The sequence below is a fragment of the Cricetulus griseus genome, chromosome 5 (assembly GCF_003668045.3).
Source record: "Cricetulus griseus strain 17A/GY chromosome 5, alternate assembly CriGri-PICRH-1.0, whole genome shotgun sequence".
NCBI lineage: Eukaryota > Metazoa > Chordata > Mammalia > Rodentia > Cricetidae > Cricetulus > Cricetulus griseus.
This window is the reverse complement of record NC_048598.1, coordinates 97716414-97738187: the sequence shown is the minus strand read 5'-3', so window position 1 is coordinate 97738187 and position 21774 is coordinate 97716414. Positions and strand designations below refer to the sequence as shown.

The 21774-nt window shown below is 43.9% G+C and overlaps 1 protein-coding gene and 1 long non-coding RNA gene across 5 annotated transcripts in view; both read left to right on the top strand.

Moving 5' to 3' along the window:
• The window catches only part of LOC100766213 (zinc finger protein 431), a 60950-nt gene extending 42595 nt beyond the window's left edge, over positions 1 to 18355 (top strand). Inside the window, exons 4-6 of one of the 4 annotated variants that reach the window (XR_004770026.1) lie at positions 14775 to 14863; positions 15597 to 15939; positions 18296 to 18355. Coding sequence is in view for 3 of the 4 variants with exons in the window: in XM_035444945.1 (XP_035300836.1) it covers positions 14885 to 15051; positions 15597 to 15656; positions 18296 to 18311 (243 nt within the window). In the remaining variant the exon portion in view is untranslated. The other 3 variants (XM_027416917.2, XM_035444945.1, XM_027416920.2) reach the window with 3 other exon arrangements.
• A 138-nt stretch (positions 18356 to 18493) lies between these two features.
• On the top strand, positions 18494 to 19874 carry LOC118238866. The gene is made up of 2 exons (XR_004770190.1): positions 18494 to 18554; positions 19430 to 19874. It is a non-coding gene; the product is annotated as an uncharacterized LOC118238866 (long non-coding RNA).
• Positions 19875 to 21774: the final 1900 nt, after the last annotated feature.

Below are 21774 nucleotides of genomic sequence, written 5' to 3'. Positions count from 1 at the left end.
TTGGAGTATGCCCCCCCCCCCTGTTTTTTGGTCTTGTTTTGGTCCAGTATTTTTTCACTATTCTCCATTCCCTACATTTTGGAATGTTAATGGATATTCTAAGCCATTATATGTTGTAAGTATGCAATCTTTTTGGTCTTGATTTTACAGGGCATTAGAGTTAAGAGATTACATGATCTCAAAAGAGACTTTGAACTTCCAAGCATTGATGAGACAGTGATAAACTATGGGTACATCTGTAGTTGAACTGAATGTATTTTTCACTGTGATATTGTTAAAATGTTTATAGGGGCCAGGAAGTAGAATGTGGTAGTTTAAATGTACTTGCCCCCAATAATCTCATAGGGGATAGTGCTATTAGGAGATATAGCTTTGTTGGAGGAAGTATGTCTTGGGGGGAGGTAGGGGTTTGAGGTTTCCTAAGTGTCTTGAGTTAACTTCCTGTCACCTACAAGATATAGGACTCTGGGTTCTAGCACAATGTCTGCCTGAACACTGCCATGTTCCCCATCATGATGAGTCTTAAATTGTAAGTGAGCCACCCTAATTAAATGTTTTCCCTATAAGCATTTCTTCCCCATCATGATGAGTCTTAAATTGTAAGTGAGCCACCCTAATTAAATGTTTTCCCTATAAGCATTTCTATGGTCACTAGGGAAATGTCCAGAGATCCACAAGGATGACCCCAACTAAGAATCTAAGCAAAGTAAAATTAGAACTCCTAGAATCCAGTTGTAGAGAGGGGGAGGGATGATCACAGGGGTCAAGCCATGCTACCCAGCCAGACAGCTGGAGAATCCGCTGTAGATCTGACACCTGAATGTGGGTGTCAGTTGAAACGCCTGAACAGTCTATAGGGCCTCTGGCAGTAGAACCAGTATTTATACCTAGTGCATGAACGGACGTCCGGGAGCCCATTGCCCATGGAGGTATACTATCTTAGCCTGGATACACGGGGTAGGGCCTAGGCCCTGCCCCAAATGACTTAACAGATTTTGATAATTCCTAATGGAAGGGATCCCTGTGGAGTGGATGGGAGATGGCATGGGATGGACAGTCAGTGGGGGCTGATGGGAGGATGGAAGGGAACTGGGATTGATGTGTGAATATGACTGTTTCTCATTTAAATAAAATTTATTTTTAAAAATGATAAAAAAAGTTGCCATGGTCACCATGTCTCTTCAAAGTAATAAAAACCCTAAGACAGTATCTAAATCTGCACTGGCGCAGAGAATACTAATCTGGGTGGCCTTTGTCACCACCTGGGGCCATAGACCTCAGCTGCTGCAAACCACCATGTCTGGGTCTGTGTTGCCACCAAGGGCCACACAGAGGCCCAGGGTGTGGCCTAGTCGGAGTCTGTGGGCCATGCCACTGCCAGGGCCATATAGATCTAAGTGACCAGTGCTATAGCAATAGTGTCATCTGGGCTTGGGAAGCTACCAAGGGCCATGTCTAGGACGGCCTTGTGGATTCCTGGGGTCTGCATCTGGGTCATGTTATCTGAGGGTTGCACTCCCACCAGAGTATGCTGGCCTTTACTACCACTGTGGGACATGGTTACATAATGGACCCAGATTGCTGCTAAGGACCATGTCTGGCTTCATGGTCCTACCACATCCTGGGCCTTTGTTGAAGTCTATGGCCCAAGTAGATGCACAGGGTCAGGTCAGTCTCCTGAATCCCTGTTGAAGTCGGGGCCATGCAGATCTGAGCTGCTTGATGTCTGAGCCAAACCTTCAGCTGAGGGCCATGTCTGTGTCCATGGCACTGCTGCAGCAACAGTCTGTTGATGTCTGATGTTCCTGTTACCATAGAAGGGTAAAGAAGAATACAAGGTGTACTCAGATAGGCTAATAATTGGTAGTTTATTAGGGGAAAATACTCACGCAAGGGAACCAGTCACCAGGTTTGAACTTTGGCAGGACGGACTCAGAAATGCTTTCCAGTTGGCTCAGCCTATCCAGTGAAACCTGGTGCTCCACTCCCTGCTTCTTAAACCCCTGTTATGTTACTGGGACCACGCCCTCTTGGTACCCATAATCAGGGTCACTCCCTACAGAAGGACATATGAATGCCCAAGATTAGGTGCCCTGTTAGGGTCTGAGGGCCACAGTGCTGTAGAAGCTGTGCCAATCTGAGTGGCCTGCACTGCCTCCTGGGGCAATAGTGGCCACTATTGAGATCTATCTGCTGCTGTGGAACACATCTTGGTCTGTGCTCCTACCCCAGCTGGGCTCTGTGTTGAAGTTCAAGGCCTGTGTTGGGAACAAAGTTGCATGGAAGCCTAGTGTCAAGGCTGAAGCCTGTAGACTTGTCAATACTTGGAGCATTGCCACCACCAGAGCCATACTGTTCTGAGTGGCCTGTGCTTCTACCCAGAGCCAGTATGCCATTTGGGGCCTAGTTCCTGCTGAGGGCAATTTCTAGGTCTGTGGTCCTGCTGCAGCAGGGCTCTGTATTGATCTGTGTTCCATGTCAACTCAAGAGACCACAGGAACCACGTCTCATGAAATCAGGGACATGCGGAGCCATCACCAGCCTTGGTTGGCCATAGGATAGCTGCTCCTGCCTCTCACTTGACACTTCCAGAGCTGTCTGCAACCCTCATGGGAGAGCTACTCCTCACCATGGTTGAGGGTGGATTTACCCTGAAGACTTGGGCATCAGGGAACCAGATCTACCCACCTTTTGCCTAAGGGAGGAAACCCCAGTGGCCTAGATTGACCAACTCAACTCCCACTCAGACCACAGGGATGCCCAGGGTTGGCACACCATACCATTTACACAATTTAGGACCTAGATTCTCCAGATCATGAAGGGACTGGTCCTGTAGAGCAATACCCTCAGTATCCCCATGACTAGGGCAGCTGCACAATAACCAAGAGGATTTTCAGTGAATCCAGTGATGACGTTATACCAGAAATGAGAGGCCTTGAACAAAACCAGATTCAACGAAATGAACATCTGCAAGTAAAGCCGATTGGACAAAAGGGTATACTGTGTGCAATACCAAATCTCCCTATGCCACTAGGACAAACGAAAGGGTGCTGGAAAGGTGAGAAAGATGGAGCAAGAGGTTATTTGTTGTTTGTTGGTTTTTGTTTTGTTTTTCTTTTTATTTTTGTTTGCTTGTTGGTTTGGTTTGGGTATTAAAATAATTTTCTTTTGGGGAAGTGGGGGTGCCGCAGACTATGGCTGTGTAGCTTTGGAGCCTATCCTTGCACTCACTCTGGAGACCAGGCTTGCCTCGAACTCACAGAGATCCGCCTGCCTCTGCCTCCCAGGTGCTGGGATTTAAGGCATGCACCACCAAGTGTGTGAGTTTTTATGTGTGATTTGAGCTTTGGTAATATTTCTTGCCTTGGTATTTGGGGCTTAGAAGTTCAAGATTGAGACTTCATGTTGATGGGCTTTTCCTGTGATAAGTGTGAAATGCCCTTCTTCATCTCTTTTGATTGACTTTAGTTTGATGTCTAATTTGTTAGATATTAGGATTGCTACACCAGCTTGTTTTTTGGTCCATTTGATTGGAAAATCTTTTCCCAACCCTTTATTCTGAGGTACCATCTGTCCTTGATGTTGAGATGTGTTTCTTTTATGCAGCAAAAGGATGGATTCTTTGTATCCATTCTGTTAGCCTGTATCTTTTTATAGGCAAGTTAAGACCATTGACATTGAGGAATATTAATGACAATTGATTGTTGATTCTTGTTTGTTTGGATTTGCTCTTGTTGGTGTTATTGTGTGTGGATTTCCCCACATTTGGTGTTTGGTAAAGTGGGATTATCTATTGCCTATGGCTTTTTGAGTGTAATTATCTTCATTACATTGGAATTTTCCTTCTATGAATTTTGTAGGGCTGGATTTGTGGATATGTATTGCTTAAATCAGGTTTTGTCATGGAATATCTTGTTTTCTCCATTTTTGTGATTGAAAGCTTTGCTGGATGTCAGTCTGGGCTGACATCCATGTACCCTTCTGGTGTTCAAAGGTGTTGAGAAGTCGGGTATAATTCAGATAGGTCTGCCTTTCTATGTTATTTGGCATTTTTCTTTTGCTGCTCTTAATATTTTTTTCTTTACTCGGTAAGTTTGGTGTTTTGATTATGACGTGGCAAGGAGACTTCTTTTGTGGTCCATTCTATTTGGTGTTCTGAAAGCTTCTTGTACTTTCATAGGCATATCCCTCTTTAGGTTGGGGAAGTTTTCTTCTGTTATTTTGTTGAATAAGTTTTCTGTACCTTTGAGCTGAATTTCTTTGCCTTCTTCTATACCTATTATTCTTAGGTTTGGTCTTTTCACTGTGTCCCATATTTCCTGGATATTTCGTGGTAGGGATTTGTTGGACTGGAGATTTTCTTTGCTCGATGACTGTATATCCTCTAGCGAGTCTTCAACAACTGAGATCTCTCTTCCATCTCTTGTATTCTATTGGTTATACTCACATCCTTAGTTCCTGATAATTTATCCAGCCTTTCTATTTCCAGCATCCCCTCATTCTGTGTTCCATTTTTAAAAACAATTTTATTTATTTATTATGTATACAGTATTTGGCCTGCATGCCAGCAGAGGGCACCAGACCTCATTCAAGGTGGTTGTGAGCCACCGTGTGGTTGCCGGGAATTGAACTCAGGACCTCTGGAAAAACAGTCAGTGCTCTTAACTGCTGAGCCATCTCTCCAGCCCCTGTGTTTCATTTTTGAGAATGTTCCGTGAGGTGCTGAAAAGAAAGTATAGTCTTTTGTGTTTGTCTGGACTGTTCTATAGATGTCTGTTAAGTCTGCTTGAGTCATAACCTCTGTTAGTTCCATTGTTTCTCTGTTAAGCTTCTGTCTAAAAGATCTGTCCAGTGGTAAGAGTGGAGTGTTGAAGTCTCCCACTATTAGTGTGTGAGGCTTGATTTGTGATTTAAGTTTTAGCAATGTTTCTTTTACAAATGCATGAGCCCTTGTGTTTAGGGCATAGATGTTCAGAATTGAGATTTCCTCTGATGGATTTTCCTGTGATAAATATAGAATGTCCTTCTTTATCTTTTTGATTGATTTTAAGTGAAGTCTATTTTGTTAGATATTAGGATAGCTACACCAGGTTGTTTCTTAGGTCCATTTGATTGAAAAAACTTTCCCAACCCTTTACTCTGACGTAATTTCTGTGTGTGTTTCAGGTGTGTTTGCTGTATGCAGCAGAAGGATGGATTCTTTTTTCATATCCTATAAGTTAGCCTGTGTCTTTTTAGAGGTAAATTGAGACCATTGATATTAGTGGATATTAATGAACAGTGATTGCTAGTTCCTTTTATTTTTGTTTTTGTTGGTGGTGATGACATTGTGTGTTCAGTTCCCTTCTTTGGTGTTATCTGCTGTAAGCTCATCTATTTCTTGTGTTCTTGTAGACATAGGTGATTTCCTTGTGTTGGTGTTTTCCTTCTAGTACTTTCTGTAGGGCTGGGTTTGTGGATAGGTATTGTTTAAATTTGGTTTTATCATGGAATATCTTGTTTTTCCCATGTAAACTTCTTGAAACCTTTGCTGGGTAAAGTAGTCTGGCTAGCACCTATTATTCCCTTAGTGTCTGCATCACCTCTGACCAGGACCTAATGGCTTTCATTGTTTCCATTCAGAAGTCAGGTGTAATTCTGATAGGTCTGCCTTTATCTGTTACCTGGCCTTTCTCCTTTGCAGCTCTTAATAATCTTTCTTTATTCTGTATGTTTATTGTTTTGATTATTATGTGATGAGGGTACTGTATTTGGGTCCAGTCTATTTGGTATTCTGTAAACCTCTTGTATTTTCATAGGTGTGTGTGTTCTATAGGTTGGGAAAGTTTTCTTCTATGATTTTGTTGAATATATTTTCTGTGCCTTTGAGTTGGACTTCTCCTCCTCCTCCTTCTATCCATACTATTCTTCTTTTTAATTTCGAGACAGGGTTTCTCTGTGAGCTTTGGAGCCTATCCTGGCACTTGCTCTGGAGACCAGGCTGACCTGGAACTCACAGACATCCTCCTGCCTCTGCCTCTCGAGTACTGGGATTAATGGAGTTTGCCACCAATGCCCGGCTGTATGCCTATTATTCTTATGTTAGGTCTTTTCCTGCATGTTTTGTGTTAAGGATTTGTTGGATTTAAATTTTTCTTTGACCATGAATCTGTTTCCTCCAAGTTATCTTCAATGCCTGAAATTCTATCTTTCATCTTGTGTATTCTCCTGTTTATGCTTGCATTTATGGTACCTGATCATATACCCAGGTTTTCTATTTACAGAATTCCCTTGGTTTGTGTTTATTGACTCTATGACACATTTCATGTCCTGAATCATTTCCTTCACTTCTTTGATTGCTTTTTCTTGGTTTTCTTTAAGGGATTTGTTGTCTTTTCCTCCATCTCTTTAAGTGAGTTTGTCTTTTCCTCCATTTCTTTAAGACAGCTTTTCATTTCCTCTTTAAAGGCCTCAATCATCCTTCCAAAGTTATTTTTTAAGTCATTTTCTTCTACTTCATCTGTGTTAGATGTTCAGGTCTTGCTGTTGTAGCAAAACTAGTTTCTACTGGTGCTTTTTCCTCTTTATATTGTTAACTGTGTTCTTACCTTGTTGTCTAAACATCTCTTCCTCTAAACGGTACAGGTGGAGACTGTGTTTCAGGGCTTCTCTCTTTCTCTAAGTGGTATAGTTGGGGGCTGTGGCTCCCTTGACCACACTCCTTCAGGCACAAGTAGAGCAGAGCTTCCAGTGAAAACTCCTCCTCTGAGGCTGTTCCCGGGTCTGAGGCTAGGGACTCCCTCTAACACTGCTTCCGGTTCTGAGCCTTGAGACTCCCTTGATGCTGCTCTGGGCTTGAAGCTCAACTCTTCTTCTGAGGCTACTTCTGGGCTGACATTTGGGCCTCTCACTTAGGCTGCTTCTGGGCCCTGCTGCTGTTCTGGGTCTGAGGCCCTTGGCTCCCTTGACACTGCTCCGGGCCTGTAGCATGGGCCCTTCTCTGACACTGCTTCCAGGCTCCCTATATAATTTCTTAGTACTACTTTATTTCTCAGTGTGATGAACAGGTATTTTGATGAAGGATTGACACATTCTTGAGCAGTGTTTGCAATGTAAACACACAATTCGCCACATAGGAAAGATTAAGGGTTTCCAATCAAGCAGAGAAAGAGAGATCTCTAGGTTGGATAGAGATGATGTCCAAGGGCTTTCCCTGTCACCAAAGAGTGTCTTGTCAAGGGCAGCTTGACTTCTGGTCAATTTGGAGAGAGGAGTTAAAAGGGGAGTTCCCATTAACATCAGCAGTCCCTTTGCAGGACATTCTGTTGTATCCTGGATAGCCCTAGAATCCTCTGATGTCACTGGTATTATGGTAACACCAACTGCTCTTGGGTCCTTTATTCAATGCATATAGGGTGCACCATGGACATGCTGGCAAGCATGAGCAGGGTATTTGGGAGAGAGAATAGAGAGCAAAGAAAGACCAGAAGGAGGCAGAAGGATGATGGCCTTTGGTCATGGAATGAAACAGCAAGAAATAGGAGACCCTTCAGAAGGCACAGTGAGTCCTGGGCAGGAAATGTGGGCTCCCTGGAGGAGATGGGTTTGAGGTGGGCCTTCCAGGCAATAGGATCAGGAGTTGGGAGTCTCTAGGAAGGAACTGTGTCTCCCATCTTGTCATATTTCTTGAAAGACAGGGATTCCAGGATATTAGTTTGTTTATCTGAAAAGCCTCAAGCTGGCATTGGCATAGTTGTTGTTCTAGGAGTTCCTGCCCTTGAGCCTCATTGTAAGATTTAGAAACCATCAGGAAAAGGGAGGGACTATTGAGATGTCCCCAAACTTAGGGCAGGGCATCACTGCACTTCACTGCCAGTGGATGACTGTAGGTGCCATGGTGGGGCACTGGGAACAGGGAGAGAAAAGTGCTTCAGGACAAGACTTAGGTTCTCAGGATTTACATAGAATGACTGTCACCAGAACTGTCTGGCAGTGGCCCCTTATGTTCTTAGTCAGCAGGTGAGGGGGGCCAGCATTTCTCTAGCATAACAGAAGAACTATTCGAGCCTTTGGTCCAAGATAAAGACCAGCTCTTTCCTGCCAGCTTTGGTGTCCTGGGCTGTAGTGGGTGGCTTCATGAGTCTGGTGACCATGATCTACCCCTACATGTCTTCTCTACAGGCATGTGCTGTAGTGACCTAGCAGGGAATCTTGTCATCTGTACAGCAAGTGAGTGAGTGTGGACTTAGCCATTTCCCTCCTGGCTACTTGAGCCACAGGCTTAAGTTTTCTGAAGCCAAGTTCCATGCTGTGCAGCTGTGAATATGCCAGTGGAGACTGCCCCATGGTGCCAAGAAGTATTTGCTGAGAGACACTGAGGCAATCAGCACCCTCTTCTCCACAGAGAGGTGGGCAAGTTGACATTACCAACTGAGAACCAGCCAGGACAAAGTCTCACGTTTCATTTCCATTTCTCAATATCCCACAGTGTTCTAAGGCTGTACTGTAATGAAGTCATTGGTATGGTAGGGGCTAACTATCCTTCTTCATAGTACTTATATTTGCTTACACTGACTGTGAATTCACCTCAGGTTTGCCTGTTTATTAATCAGATTTCATGGAAGTAGCAGTCCTTATGAAATGAGTGTCTCTGTCTCTTTCTTTCTATCTTTCCTCTGTGACAGACACACAGAACCCCCTTCTTCTGTGCCTTTATTTAGAGTGCCAGCAGAAGGTAAGGCCCAGATTAATGCTGGGTCTTCCCGCCTCTAAAGATATGGATTATAGTTTTATTGCCACACCTCAAAGATTAAGAATAGAAGTGGATGTCCCACTTTAAATTTGCGATTGAGGGACTTGGGCCCAACTTCTGCATGCCCACTCTGGGAAATTGCTCCCTGGGGTCTGTAGGCAGACTGAATTGATCCCTGAAGACCTAGGAACCCTGACTCTGCTGAGATCACTGGACTACTCTGCCCACAGGCAGTTCAGAGTGCAGAGAGTGCAAAGGTGAGCTTCTTAGGCCTCTGACTTGGGCCCAACTTCTGCCTGCCCACTCTGGGAAATCCTGCCAAGGGGTCTGCTGGCCGGTCAACTTGGCCCCTTAGGACCAAGCAACCCAGAGTTTGCTGACATCTCTGTGCTAGTCCTGCTCTCACCCATAGAGATGAAGAAGGTCATTTCATATTCATCACAGGAAAAATCCATCAGGAAGAAGTCTCAATTCTAAACATCTATTCCCCAAATACAAAGGCACCAACATTTATAAAAGAAACATTATTAAAACTCAAATCACAAATAAGACCTCACACAGTTATAGTGGGAGACTTCAACACCCCACTCTCATGATTGGACAGGACCACCAGACAGGAACTTAACACAGAGACCAAGAAACTAGCAGAAGTTATGACCCAATTTGGATTAACAGACATCTATAGAACTTTCCATCCAAACACAAAAGAATATACCTTCTTTTCAACATCACATGGAACCTTCTCAAAAATTGACCACATACTCTGCAGCATAGCAAACCTCAATAGGTACAAAAATTGGAATAATCCCACGTGTCTTATCAGACCATCATGCTTTAAAGTTAGAATTCAAAAACAACACAAATTGCAGAAAAGCTACCAACTCATGGAAATTGAACCACATGCAATTACACCATTCCTGGGTCAAGGAAGAAATAAAGAAATTAAAGACTTCCTAGAATTCAATGAAAATGAATACACAACATACCCAAACTTATGGGACACTTTGAAAGCAGTACTAAGCTCTAAGTGCTCACATGAAGAAACTTGAGTATAGTCACACCAGAGAGTTGACTTCACAGCTGGATGCTCTAGAACTAATGGAATCAAATTCACCCCGGAGGAGTAGATGCCAGGAAATAATCAAACTGATGGCAGAAATCAATAAAGTCAAAAAAAGAGAAAACAATTCAAAGAATCAATGTAACAAAGAGTTGGTTCTTTGAGAAAATCAACAAGACAGACAAACCTTTATCCAAACTAACCAAAAGGCAGAGAGAGAGAGAGAGAGAGAGAGAGAGAGAGAGAGAGAGTATGCTAATTAACAAAATCAGAAATGAAAAGGGGGATATAACAACGGACACCAAGGAAATCCAGAGAATCTTCAGGTCATACTTTGAAAACCTGTACTCCACAGAATTTGAAAATTTAAAGGAAATGGACAATTTTCTGGACAGATATCCCTTACCAAAATTGAATCCAGAACAGATAAGGAACTTAAATAGATCTATACCTCTAAGGAGATAGAAAAAGTCATCAAAACTCCCCAACCAAATAAAGCCCAGGGCCAGATGGCTTCAGTGCAGAATTCTACCAGAAATTCAAAGAAGAGCTAATATTGATATTCCTCAAGTTGTTCCACACAATAGAAGCAAAAGGTTCATTGCCAAACTCCTTTTATGAGGCTACAATTACCTTGGTACCCAAGCCACACAAAGACACAACTAAGAAAGAGAACTACAGACCAATATCCTTAACTAACATAGATGCAAAAATAATAAAATACTGGCAAACTGAATCCAAGTACATATCAGAAAAATCATCCACCATGACCAAGTAGGCTTCATCCCTGGGATGAAGGGTTGGTTCAAGATTTGATAATCTCTAAATGTAATCCACCATATAAATGAACTGAAGAAAAACCACATGATCATCTCGCTAGATGCTGAAAAATCGTTTGACAAAATCCAACATCCCTTCATGATACAAGTTCTGGAGAGATCAGGAATAACAGGAACATACCTGAACATAATAAAAACTATATACAGTAAGCAACAGCCAACATCAAACTAATTGGAGAGAAACACAAAGCTGTTCCTCTAAAATCAGGAACAAGACAAGGCTATCCACTCTCTCCATATCCCTTCAACAATGTCCTTGAAGTTCTAGCTACAGCAATAAGAAAATAGAAGGAGATTAAAGGGATGCAAATTGGAAAGGAAGAAGTCAAGCTTTCACTGTTTGCAGATGATTTGATAGTCCACATAAATGACCCGGAAAAAACTCTACCAGGGAACTCCTAAAGCTGATACACACCTTCAGCAAAGTGGCAGGACACAAGATTAATTCAAAAAAATCAGTAGCCCAACTATATACAGATGATAAATCCAATGAGAAAGAAATCAGAGAATTGTCACCCTTTACAATTGCCACAAACAACATAAAATAACTTGGGGTAACGCTAACCAAAAAAAGGGAAATACCTGTATCATAAGAATTTTGAGTCTTTAAACAAAATTAAAGAAGATACCAGAAAATGGAAGGATCTCCCATGTCCTTGGATAGGTAGGATCAACATAGTAAAAATGGCAATCCTGCCAAAAGCAATCTACAGATTCAGTGCAATCCCCATCAAAGTCCCAGCACAATTCTTCACAGAACTTGTAAAAAACATTTCTGAGCTTTATATGGAAAAACAAAAGACCCAGGATAGCCAAAACAACCGTGTATAATAAAAGAACTTCCGGATGCATCACCATCCCTGATTTCAAGCTCTATTATAGAGCTATAGTCCTGAAAACAGCTTGGTATTGGCACAAAAATAGGCAGTTAGACCAATGGGATCAAGTTGAAAACACTGATAATAACCTGCACACCTATGAAGCCCTGATTTTTGACAAAAAATCCAAAGCTATACAATGGAATAAAGAAAACCTCTTCAACAAATGGTGCTGGCATAACTGGATGTTGGCATGTAGAAGACTGCAGATAGATCCATATCTATCGTCATACACAAAACTTAAGTCCAAATGGGTCAAAGACCTCAACATAAATCCAGCCACACTGCACTTACTAGAAGAGAGTAGGAAATACCCTTGAATGAATTGGTACAGAAGACTGCTTCCTGAACATAACACCAGTAGCACAGACACTGAGATCCAGAATTAATAAATGGGACCTCCTGGAACTGAGAAGCTTCTGTAAGGCAAAGGACACAGTCAGCAAGACAAAATGACAGCCCACGGATTGGCAAAACATATTCACCAACACCACATCCAACAGATGGCTGATCTCCAAAGTTTACAAAGAACTCAAGAAGCTAGTCTCCAAAACACCAAACATTCCAATTAAAAATTGGAGTACAGAACTAAATAGACAATTCTCAATAGAGGAATCTAAAATGGCAGAAAGACATGTAAGAAAGTGTTCAACATACTTAGCCATCAGGGAAATGCAACTCAAAACAACTGAGATGCCATCTTATACCAGGCAGAATGGGTAAAATGAAAAACACCAATGACAGTTTATGCTGGAGAGGATGTGAAGAAAGGGGAACACTCCTCCACTGCATGTTGGAGTGCCAACTTGTACAGCCACTCTGGAAATCTGTATGGCGATTCCTCAGGAAAATGGGAATGAGTCTACCACAAGATCCAGTAATTCCACTCTTAGGCATATACTCAAAAGAAGCACATTCCAACAACAAGGACATGTGTTCAACTATGTTCATAGCAGCACTATTTGTAATAGCCAGAACCTGGAAACAACCTAGACTCCCCTCAACTGAAGAATGGATAGAAAAAACTGGTACATTTACACAGTGGGGTACTACTCCGTGGAAAAAAAGGCAATGGAATCTTGAAATTGTCAGGAAAATGGATGGAACTAGAAGAAACCATTCTGAGTGAGGTAACCCAATCACAAAAAGACAGGCATTCTATCTACTCACTCATATGTGGATTTTGGACATAGAGTAAAGGATTGCCAACCTGCAGCCCAGGCTGCCAGAGAGGCTGGTAAACAAGGAGGACCCTAAGAGAGACATGCATGGTCTCCTGGAGAAGGGGGAAGGGCCAAGATCTCCTGAGCAAATTGGGAGCATGGGGGGAGGTCAGAGGGAACTAGGAGAATGAGAAGGGGAGAAGAGGAGGGGTGAGGAAGACATGATGGGGCAGGGAAGTTGAGTTGAGGGAAGAACAGAAGAGAGCAAGATAAGAGATACTATAATAGAGGGAGACATTATAAGTTAAGAGAAATCAGGCACTAGGAAAATGGCTGGAGAGCTACAAAGATGACACCAACTAACAATCTAAGCAACAGAGGAGAGGCTACCTTAAATGCCCTCCCCTGATAATGAGATTGATGACTAATTCACTTGCCATCGTATAGCCTTCATCCAGCAGCTGGTGGAAGTAGAAGCAGACACCCACAGCTAAACTTTGAACTGAACTGAAATCCAGATGTAGAGAAGGAGGACTGAAGAGCAAAGGGGTCCATACCAGGCTGGTGAAACCCACAGAAACAGCTGACCTGAACAAGGGAAAACTCTTGACACCTAGACTGATAGCTGGGAAACTATCATGGGACTGATCCAGACCCCCTGAAGGTGGGTGCCAGTGAGGAGATTTTGGAAATCTATGGGGACTCTTGTAGTGGATCAGTACTTATCGATATCATAGGAAAAGACTTTGGGAGCCTATCCCAGATGGAGGGATGTTTCCTGAGCCTAGACACAAGGGGGATGGCCTAGGCCCTACCCCAAGGAATATGACAAACTTTGAAGACCCCCATGGAAGGCCTCACCCTCTCAGGTGAGCAGAAAGGATATGGGATAGGTAGGGTGTTAGTTGGGGAAGGGGAGGGAGACGGACCTGGGATTGAAATGTAAAATAATTTTCTTTCTAATAAAAAAGTAAAAAAAACAAAAACAACAACAATACTATGATTGAGGAAAAACTAACTTGTGGATGTGCCTGATCCTTTTGACTTTACTTAATTCCTAATGTAGTCAAGTTGAGGAAAAGCTGTCACACCGAGCTCTAGAAATGAAAATGGGAGGGATTATTTGTACTACACTTGAGCTCAATAACCTTGCCTTCCCTGGTTTTATACTCAGGTCTGTGGAACACCCTTGGATCCTCAGACACTTAAATTCACTGGCCCTGGGGAACATAATAAACTTCAGTGTCACCTCAATGCCTGACCGCTACAAGATCCTATGTCCAAATCAGGTTGACAATCCCCCTTACTGGCTGAGGAATTCAACATCAGAAAGACACACTCAAATAGCCCTCATGGAGTCTGAGATTCAGGGAGGGGCACAGGAAGCACACTTAGGAGACAATGGTTCAGAACTCATACATCTGTTCCAGTGAGGGGAGGGATTTGAATTCGTCTTCACTAACATCCTCACACCTTGAGTGGCCTCTGCAAGGCTCTGGCAGAAAGTTTAGTCACTACATTTGTGATTTCCCTTTGTTTTGAGAGCCCCTATGTAACATTCTGAGGATTTTCCCCAGGTTGTTTACTTCAGAGGATTCATCTTGCTTGCCCACCATCCTGTCTAATTTCCCAGCAGCCTGTTTATCTCATTGAGTACGAATCTTAAGGTGGGGAAGACTCATTCCTACACAATGTTTGGAAAGTGAGCACTACACACCCCACAAAGAAGAAACGTTTCTAGTGAAGCAGAGATACATCTACCTTTGAAAGGAGGGAGTGTTGAAGGGTGTCTCCTGTGACCTAGGAGTGGCTCCTGGAAAAGTCAACTTGAAGTATGGTAGTTACCATGTGGTTACCATGTGCCAACAGCAGTCTCATACTTGGACATTCTGTTGTATCCTGGAGAGCCCTGGCATCTCCTGTGATATCACTAGTGTTGGCCTGTGGGGCATTCATTCAGGGCCTTTACGGTTCAACCATAGACATGGTGGCAAGATGAATCAGCCTACTTGAAGAGAGACTGAAGCATAGAGAGGTCAGGGAGAGCCAGAAGGAAGCTGGTCTTTGGTCCCAATGTAAAACAACAAGAAATATATCTTCCAGGGGGAGACACAATGAGTTTGGGCAGGGGATGGAGTACTTCCTGGAGGAGGCAGACATGAGCTACGTGTTCTGGGAGTCGTGCTTAAGAGGTAAGAGTTTTCTGGGAACTGATGGCCTATCTTGCTTCTCTGAGTTCCTACAGAGCACTTCCAGATTTAAAGATTTCTCATGGCTACTTTGACAGAGAGTCAGGAAAAGTCCAGGCTGCATCTTCTTGCTGGGAGCTCCTTAACTTCAATCTGAGTGGCAAAGGAGGCGAGCAGGAGGGACAGAATGAGTAAGGAGGGGCCAGGGAAGGGTACTGCTGCACTTCCTCCTCAGTGGATTACTTTAGGTTCCATGCGAATCTGATGACAATTATAGGGATGAAACCCCCTGGCTATGAAGCAAGGACTCAGACCTTCAGATACTTTGCTCCTGAGCACAGGTGATGAGGGCTTGGTGGTGCTTAGCACTGGGGACTTTAGCCCTTACCTGCTAAATATATATATTTCACATATACCAACTGACATTGTCTTACAAACCAGCGTGGCTCTTCTGGCTTATGCAATCCAGGGCCACAGAGACTGCAATAGGGGCTGAGGCACATGTCTACTCATAATGGTTGGGGCAGGGACATGGCTTATGTGCCACCTGCTTGAGGATTGCTGCTCTGCTCTTTCAGGGCCTCAAGGGCTTCTATACATTCCCTCTTCCCTCTGGTTCTTCTTGGGGCTGAGTGTGTCTCTCCTGACTCTATGTCACTCAACTCTACAAACTCACTTGTTTGTCTCCTTACATGGACTATTGGGGATGCATCATCCACGCCCTGCCTCCACACAGAGCTGAAGCTGCAGATGAGCAAGGTGTAGAAACAGGCCCTTCAGATACAGATGCTGACAGGTGACAGCAATTGACTGCATGCAATCCTGGCCCATGATATCAATAAGAATTTGAACAACAGGAGTCTTTATGCCCAGTTCTCCCATGACAGTCTTCACCTTAACATGTCATCTACAGTTTCCAACTGTCACAGGCAGCTCCAGATCAGTCTTCGTGCCACCTGAAAGGAAGAACTTTGGAATCTGGGTAGAAGTTAGATGGCTACACAGGCTGTTCTGCTTCCTCCAAATGAAAAGCAGAGCCTGTGTCCTGAATGACACTGTGAGGATCCAGGCAGTAGTGTGTAAGCTCACAAGCTCACAACATGCATTTTATTGGCATCCTAATTGTTTATGGGAGTTTTGGTGTGTGTGTGTGTGTGTGTGTGTGTGTGTGTGTGTGTGTGTGTGTGTGTGTGTTTATGTATCTGCCTCTCCAGATCCTTGGAGACAGAGGTCCATGGCAAGACACGAGCATTTTCCTGTCTCATTGTTTCCAGCTGATTCCAATGATGGAGCCACATAGCCCCACCATCTTAGGATAATCTATTGCTGTGAAGCAACAGCATTCCCATGAAAACTCTTATGAAGGAAAACTGTTCATTGAGTGGCTTACAGCTTCAGAGATTTAGTCCATTATCATCAAGATGGGACATGGCGCCATGCAGGTAGACATGGTGCTGGAGGAGTGTCTGAGAGTTAAATTACCTCAGGGCAATGGGAAGTGGGTGGAACTAGGTATAGCTTGATCATGGGAAACCACAAAGCCCCCCCCACATCGACACAGTTTCTTCAACAACACTACATATACTCCAACATGGCGACACCTACTAATAGTGCCACTCACTTTTTTTTTAATTTATTTATTAGTTCTAGTTAGGAACAAGCTTGTTTCACATGTAAGTCCCTTCTCCCTCTCCCTCCCCTCACCCCCATCCCTCCTTCACATGGGATGGGTCCACTCCACCATTGCCTGGATTGTCAGATCGTGTCATCCTTGTAGGTCTCTGGAGATCTCCCTGGTTCCAGATCTCTTCTTGGACCTATAGTGGCTCCCTCTGATATGGCATCTCTCATCCTGCTCTCTCTCCCCTATTCTTCCCCCAACTCAATATTTCTGCTCCTCCATTTCCTCTCTATTCCTCTTCTCTTACTCTTATTGTAGCAGCTCCTTCCCCCCCCCCTACCCTCATGCTCCCAATTAGTTCAGGAGTTCATGCCACTTCCTTTCCTGAGGACCATTTATCCCTTAGAGTCCTTCATGTTTCCTAGTTTCTTTGGTGAAGAGGATTATAGTCTGGCAATCCTTTGCTCTATATCTAAAATTCATATATCAGTGAGTACATACCATCTTTGTCCTTTCATGACTGGGTTACCTCACTCAGGATGGTTCCTTCCAGTTCCATCCATTTGCCTGTGAATTTCAAGATTCCATTGCTTTTTTCTGCTGAGTAGTACTCCGTTGTATAAATGTACCACATTTTCTCAATCCATTCTTCAGTTGAGGGGCATCTAGGTTGTTTCCAGGTTCTGGCTATTACAAACAATGCTTCTATGAACATGGTTGAACATATGTCCTTGTTGTATGAACACCTGATTCCCATTGGTATTTTTTATTTTAGCCATTCTGACAGGTGTGAGGTGGTATCTCAGAGTTATTTTGAGTTGCATTTCTCTGATGGCCAATGATTTTGAGCACTTTCTTAAGTATCTTTCAGCCACTTCAGATTCCTCTGTTGAGAATTCTCTATTTAGTTCTGCACCCCACTTTTTAATTTCATGACAGTCTATGCTGGAGAGGATGTGGAGAAAGAGAAACACTCCTCCATTGCTGGTGGGAGTGCAAACTTGTAAGACTACTCTGGAACTCATAATGGCGGTTGCTCAGAAAAATGGGAATCAGTCTAACTCAAGATCCAGCCATTCCTCTCTTGGGTATATACCCAAATAGTGCATGTTCATACAACAAGGACATATGTTCAACCATGTTCATAGAAGCATTGTTTGTAATAGCCAGAACCTGGAACCAACCTAGATGCCCCTCAACTGAAGAATGGATAGAGAATATGTGGTACATTTATACAATGGAGTACTACTCAGCAAAAAAAGCAATGGAATCTTGAAATTTGCAGGCAAATGGATGGAACTAGAAGATGGTAGAACTAGAACTACCATCCTGAGTGAGGTAACCCTGTCACAAAAAGACAAACATAGTATGTACTCACTCATATATGAATTTTAGACATAGAGCAAAGGATTACCAGCGTATAATCCTCTTCACCAAAGAAACTAGGAAACATGAAGGACTCTAAGGGATAAATGGTCCCCAGGAATGGAAGTGGCATGAACTCCTGAACTAATTGGGAGCATGAGGGTAGAGGGGAGGGAGCTGCTACAATAAGAGCAAGAGAAGAGGAGTAGAGGAGAGGAAATGGAAGAGCAGAAATAATGAGTTGGGGGAAGAATAGAGGAGAGAGAGCAGGATGAGAGATACCATATTATAGTGAGCCATTATAGGTCCGAGAAGAGATCTGGAACTAGGAAGATCTCCAGAGACCTACAAGGATGACACAATCTGACAATCCAGGCAATGGTTGAGAGGATAACCTAAAAGCCCTTCCCCTAAAATGAGATTGATGACTTCTCTTTATGCCATCCTAGAGCCCTCATCCAGTGACTGATGGAAGCAGAGACAGACATCCACAGATATACACTGAGCCGAAATCGGGAACTTAGTTGAAGAGAGGGAGGAATGAAGAAAGAAGGGGTCTGTACCAGGTTGGAGAAACCCACAGAAACTGTTGGCCTGAACAAGGGAGAGCACATGGACCCCAGATGCTGTCAGGGAGGCCAGTACAAGACTGATCCAGACCCCTGAACATGGATGTCAATAAGGACTCTGCACTCCAGGGAGCCTCTGGTAGTGGATTCGTATTTTTTCCTGATATAAGAAGGGACTTTGCAGAGCCCCCGTTGAGGGCCCTACCCTTCCTGGGGAGTGGTGGGGGGATGGGGTGGGGGGTAGGTTAGAGGTGGGGGAGGAGAGATGGGAGTGAGGGGAGGCAGAGGGAGAAGGGACTTACATGTGAAACAAGCTTGTTCCCTAACTTGAACTAATAAAAAAAAAAAGATTCAAAAAAAAAAAAGAAAGAAAAGGAAAAGGGAGTCACAGAAACAACTGACCTGAACATCAGGGACCTCTTGCTCCCCAGACTGATAGCTGGGATACAAGCAGTGGACTGATCCATACAAGACTCCAGGAACTTGGATTTCATTGAGGAAACCTCGGAAATCTACAGGACCTCCTGTAGTAGTTCAGTACTTATCCCTAACATAGGTGTGGACTTTGGGAGCCCATTCCACATAGAGGAATACTCCCTGAGCCAAGACCCGGGTGGGTGGGCCTAGGCCCTATCCCAAAAGATATGTAGACCCTAATGACACCCTATGGTAGGCCTCACAATCCAGGGGGAGCAGAAAGGATATGTGATAGGTAGGGTTTTAGTCAGGGAGGTGGTGGTAGGGGAGGACGGGAGGGAGAAGGGAACTGGGATTATTATGTAAAACAATCTTGTTTCTAATTCAAATAAAAAATCTGGAAGAAAAAAAATAAGAGTTGTGTACTCAGGTATCCCACTAGGCTGAGCCAACTGGAAAGCATTTGTGGATCTGTCCTGCTAAAGTTCAAACCTGGTAACTGGTTCCCTTGTGTGAGTATTTTCCCCTAATAAACTACCAATTATTAGCCTATCTCTGACTACACCTTGTATTTTCTTTGCTCTTCTATGGTAACAGGAACATCAGACATCAATAGACTGTTGCTGCAGCAGCGCCATGGACACAGGTGTGGTCCTCAGCTGTAGCTTTGGCCCAGACATCAAGCAGCTCAGATATGCATAGCCCCAGCCTCAACATGAATTCAGGCGACTGACCCGACCCTGGGCATCTACTTGTCCCTTGGTGGCAACACGGGCCATAGACTTCAACACAGGCCCAGGATGTGGTAGGACCATGAAGCCAGACATGGTTCTCAGCAGCAATCTGGGTCCATTATGTAACCATGTCCTGTAGGGGAACCTGTAGCCACGTCTGCAGGTGTGGTCAGGGTGATATGGGGTGAGAGGGTCAGGGCTGCATTTCACTTTCGTTTGCCCCTTTTCGACTTGCATACAGACTGCTGCCATGCCATCTGGCTAGGTCGCTCTGTAAGGCTTTTCCCTATTAAATACACTTATATTTCTACTTGGCTCTGTATTGGTAATTTCCCACTTTAATATCCCATGGTGGTGGTGCAGGCTAGCATGGCTCTGGTGAGAGTACAACCCTCAGATATCATCATGGCCCCAGATGCAGACCCCAGAACATCAGGAGCCATGATATCATAGAACCTGGCTGTCATTGGCCACAGACTCAGACATGGTCCTTGGTAGCTTCCCAAGACCAGATGACACTATTGCTGTGGGTGGTAGCACAGGTCACTTAGATCAATATGGCCCTGGCTGTGGCATGGCCCACAGACTACAACAGGGCCACAGACTGTGGCCCAGACCCTGGGCCTCTGTGCCGCTCCTGGTGGCAACACAGACCAAGATATGATGGTTAGCAGCAGCTAAGGTCTGGATGTCACCATGGCCCCAGGTGGTGATGAAGGCTTCCCAGATTGGCATTGTCTGTGTCAGTGAAGATTTAGATACTGTCTTAGGGAATTTATTGTTTAGAAGAGACATGGTGACCATGGCAATACTTTTATTCAAATTAGAAACAATCATATTTTACATATTGATCCCAGTTCCCTCCCAGCCTCCCATTCCCTCCCAGCCTCCCATCAGCCCCAACTGACTGCCCATCCCATCCCCAATCCACTCAACAGGGATGATCCCTTCCATTAGGAACCACCAAAAACTGTTAAGTCATTTGGGGCAGGGCCTAGGCCCTACCCCGTGTATCTAGGCTAAGAGAGTATACCTCCATGGGCAATGGGCTCCCGGACATCCATTCATGCACTAGGGATAAATACTGGTTCTACTGCCAGAGTCCCTAAAGACTGTCCAGGCGTTTCAACTGACACCCACGATCAGGGGACCTGGTTTGGTCCCATGGTGGTTCTCCAGCTATCTGGCTGGGGTCCGTGCAATCCCAGGTGCTCAGGTCTGCTGTTTCTGTGGGTTTCTCCAGCATGGCATTGACCCCTTTGATCATCCCTCCCCCTCTCTACAACTGGATTCCAGGAGTTTTGCTCAGTGCTTAGCTCTGAATCTCTGCTTCTATCAGCGACTGGATGAAGGCTCTAGGATGGCATTTAAGGTAGTCATTTTATTTTAGAGGATGGGCATTTAAGTAGCCTCTCCACTATTGCTTAGATTCTTAGTTGGGGTCATCCTTGTGGATCTCTGGACATTTCCCTAGTGACCATAGAAATGCTTATAGGGAAAACATTTAATTAGGGTGGCTCACTTACTGTTTAAGAATAAAGTTCATTATCATCAGATGGGGAACATGGCAGTGTTCAGGCAGACTGGTGCTAGAACCAAGAGTCCTATATCTTGTAGGTGAAAGGAAGTTAACTGAAAACACTTGACAGTACCCTGAGTATAGGAAGCCTCAAACCCCTACCACCCTAAGACACACTTCCTCCAACAAAGCCATATCTCCTAATAGAGCTACCCCCTATGAGATTATGGGGGCAAATATATTTAAACCACCACATTCTACCTCCTGGCTCCTATAAACATTTTAACAATGTCACAGTGCAAAGTACATTCAGTTCAACTACAGATGTTCCCATAGTTTATCAGTCTCATCAATGCTTGGAAGTCCAAAGTTCAAAGTTTTTCTTGAGACCATGCAGTCTCTTAACTGTAATCCCCTGTAAAATCAAGATCAAAAAGCAGATTGCATACTTCCAACATATAATGGCTTAGAATATCCATTACCATTCCAAAATGTAGGGAAGGGAGAATAGTGAGGAAATAGTGTCAAAACAAGACCAAAAACCAGGTGGGCATACTCCAAATTCTGCGTCAAAACACCATCTCTTGTTCAGCTTTGTTGATGGCAACACACTTCTTTTTCTTGGACTAGTTCCACTCCGTTAGCAGCTCTCCTCAGCAGGTATCCCATGACTCTCACACCTCTAACAT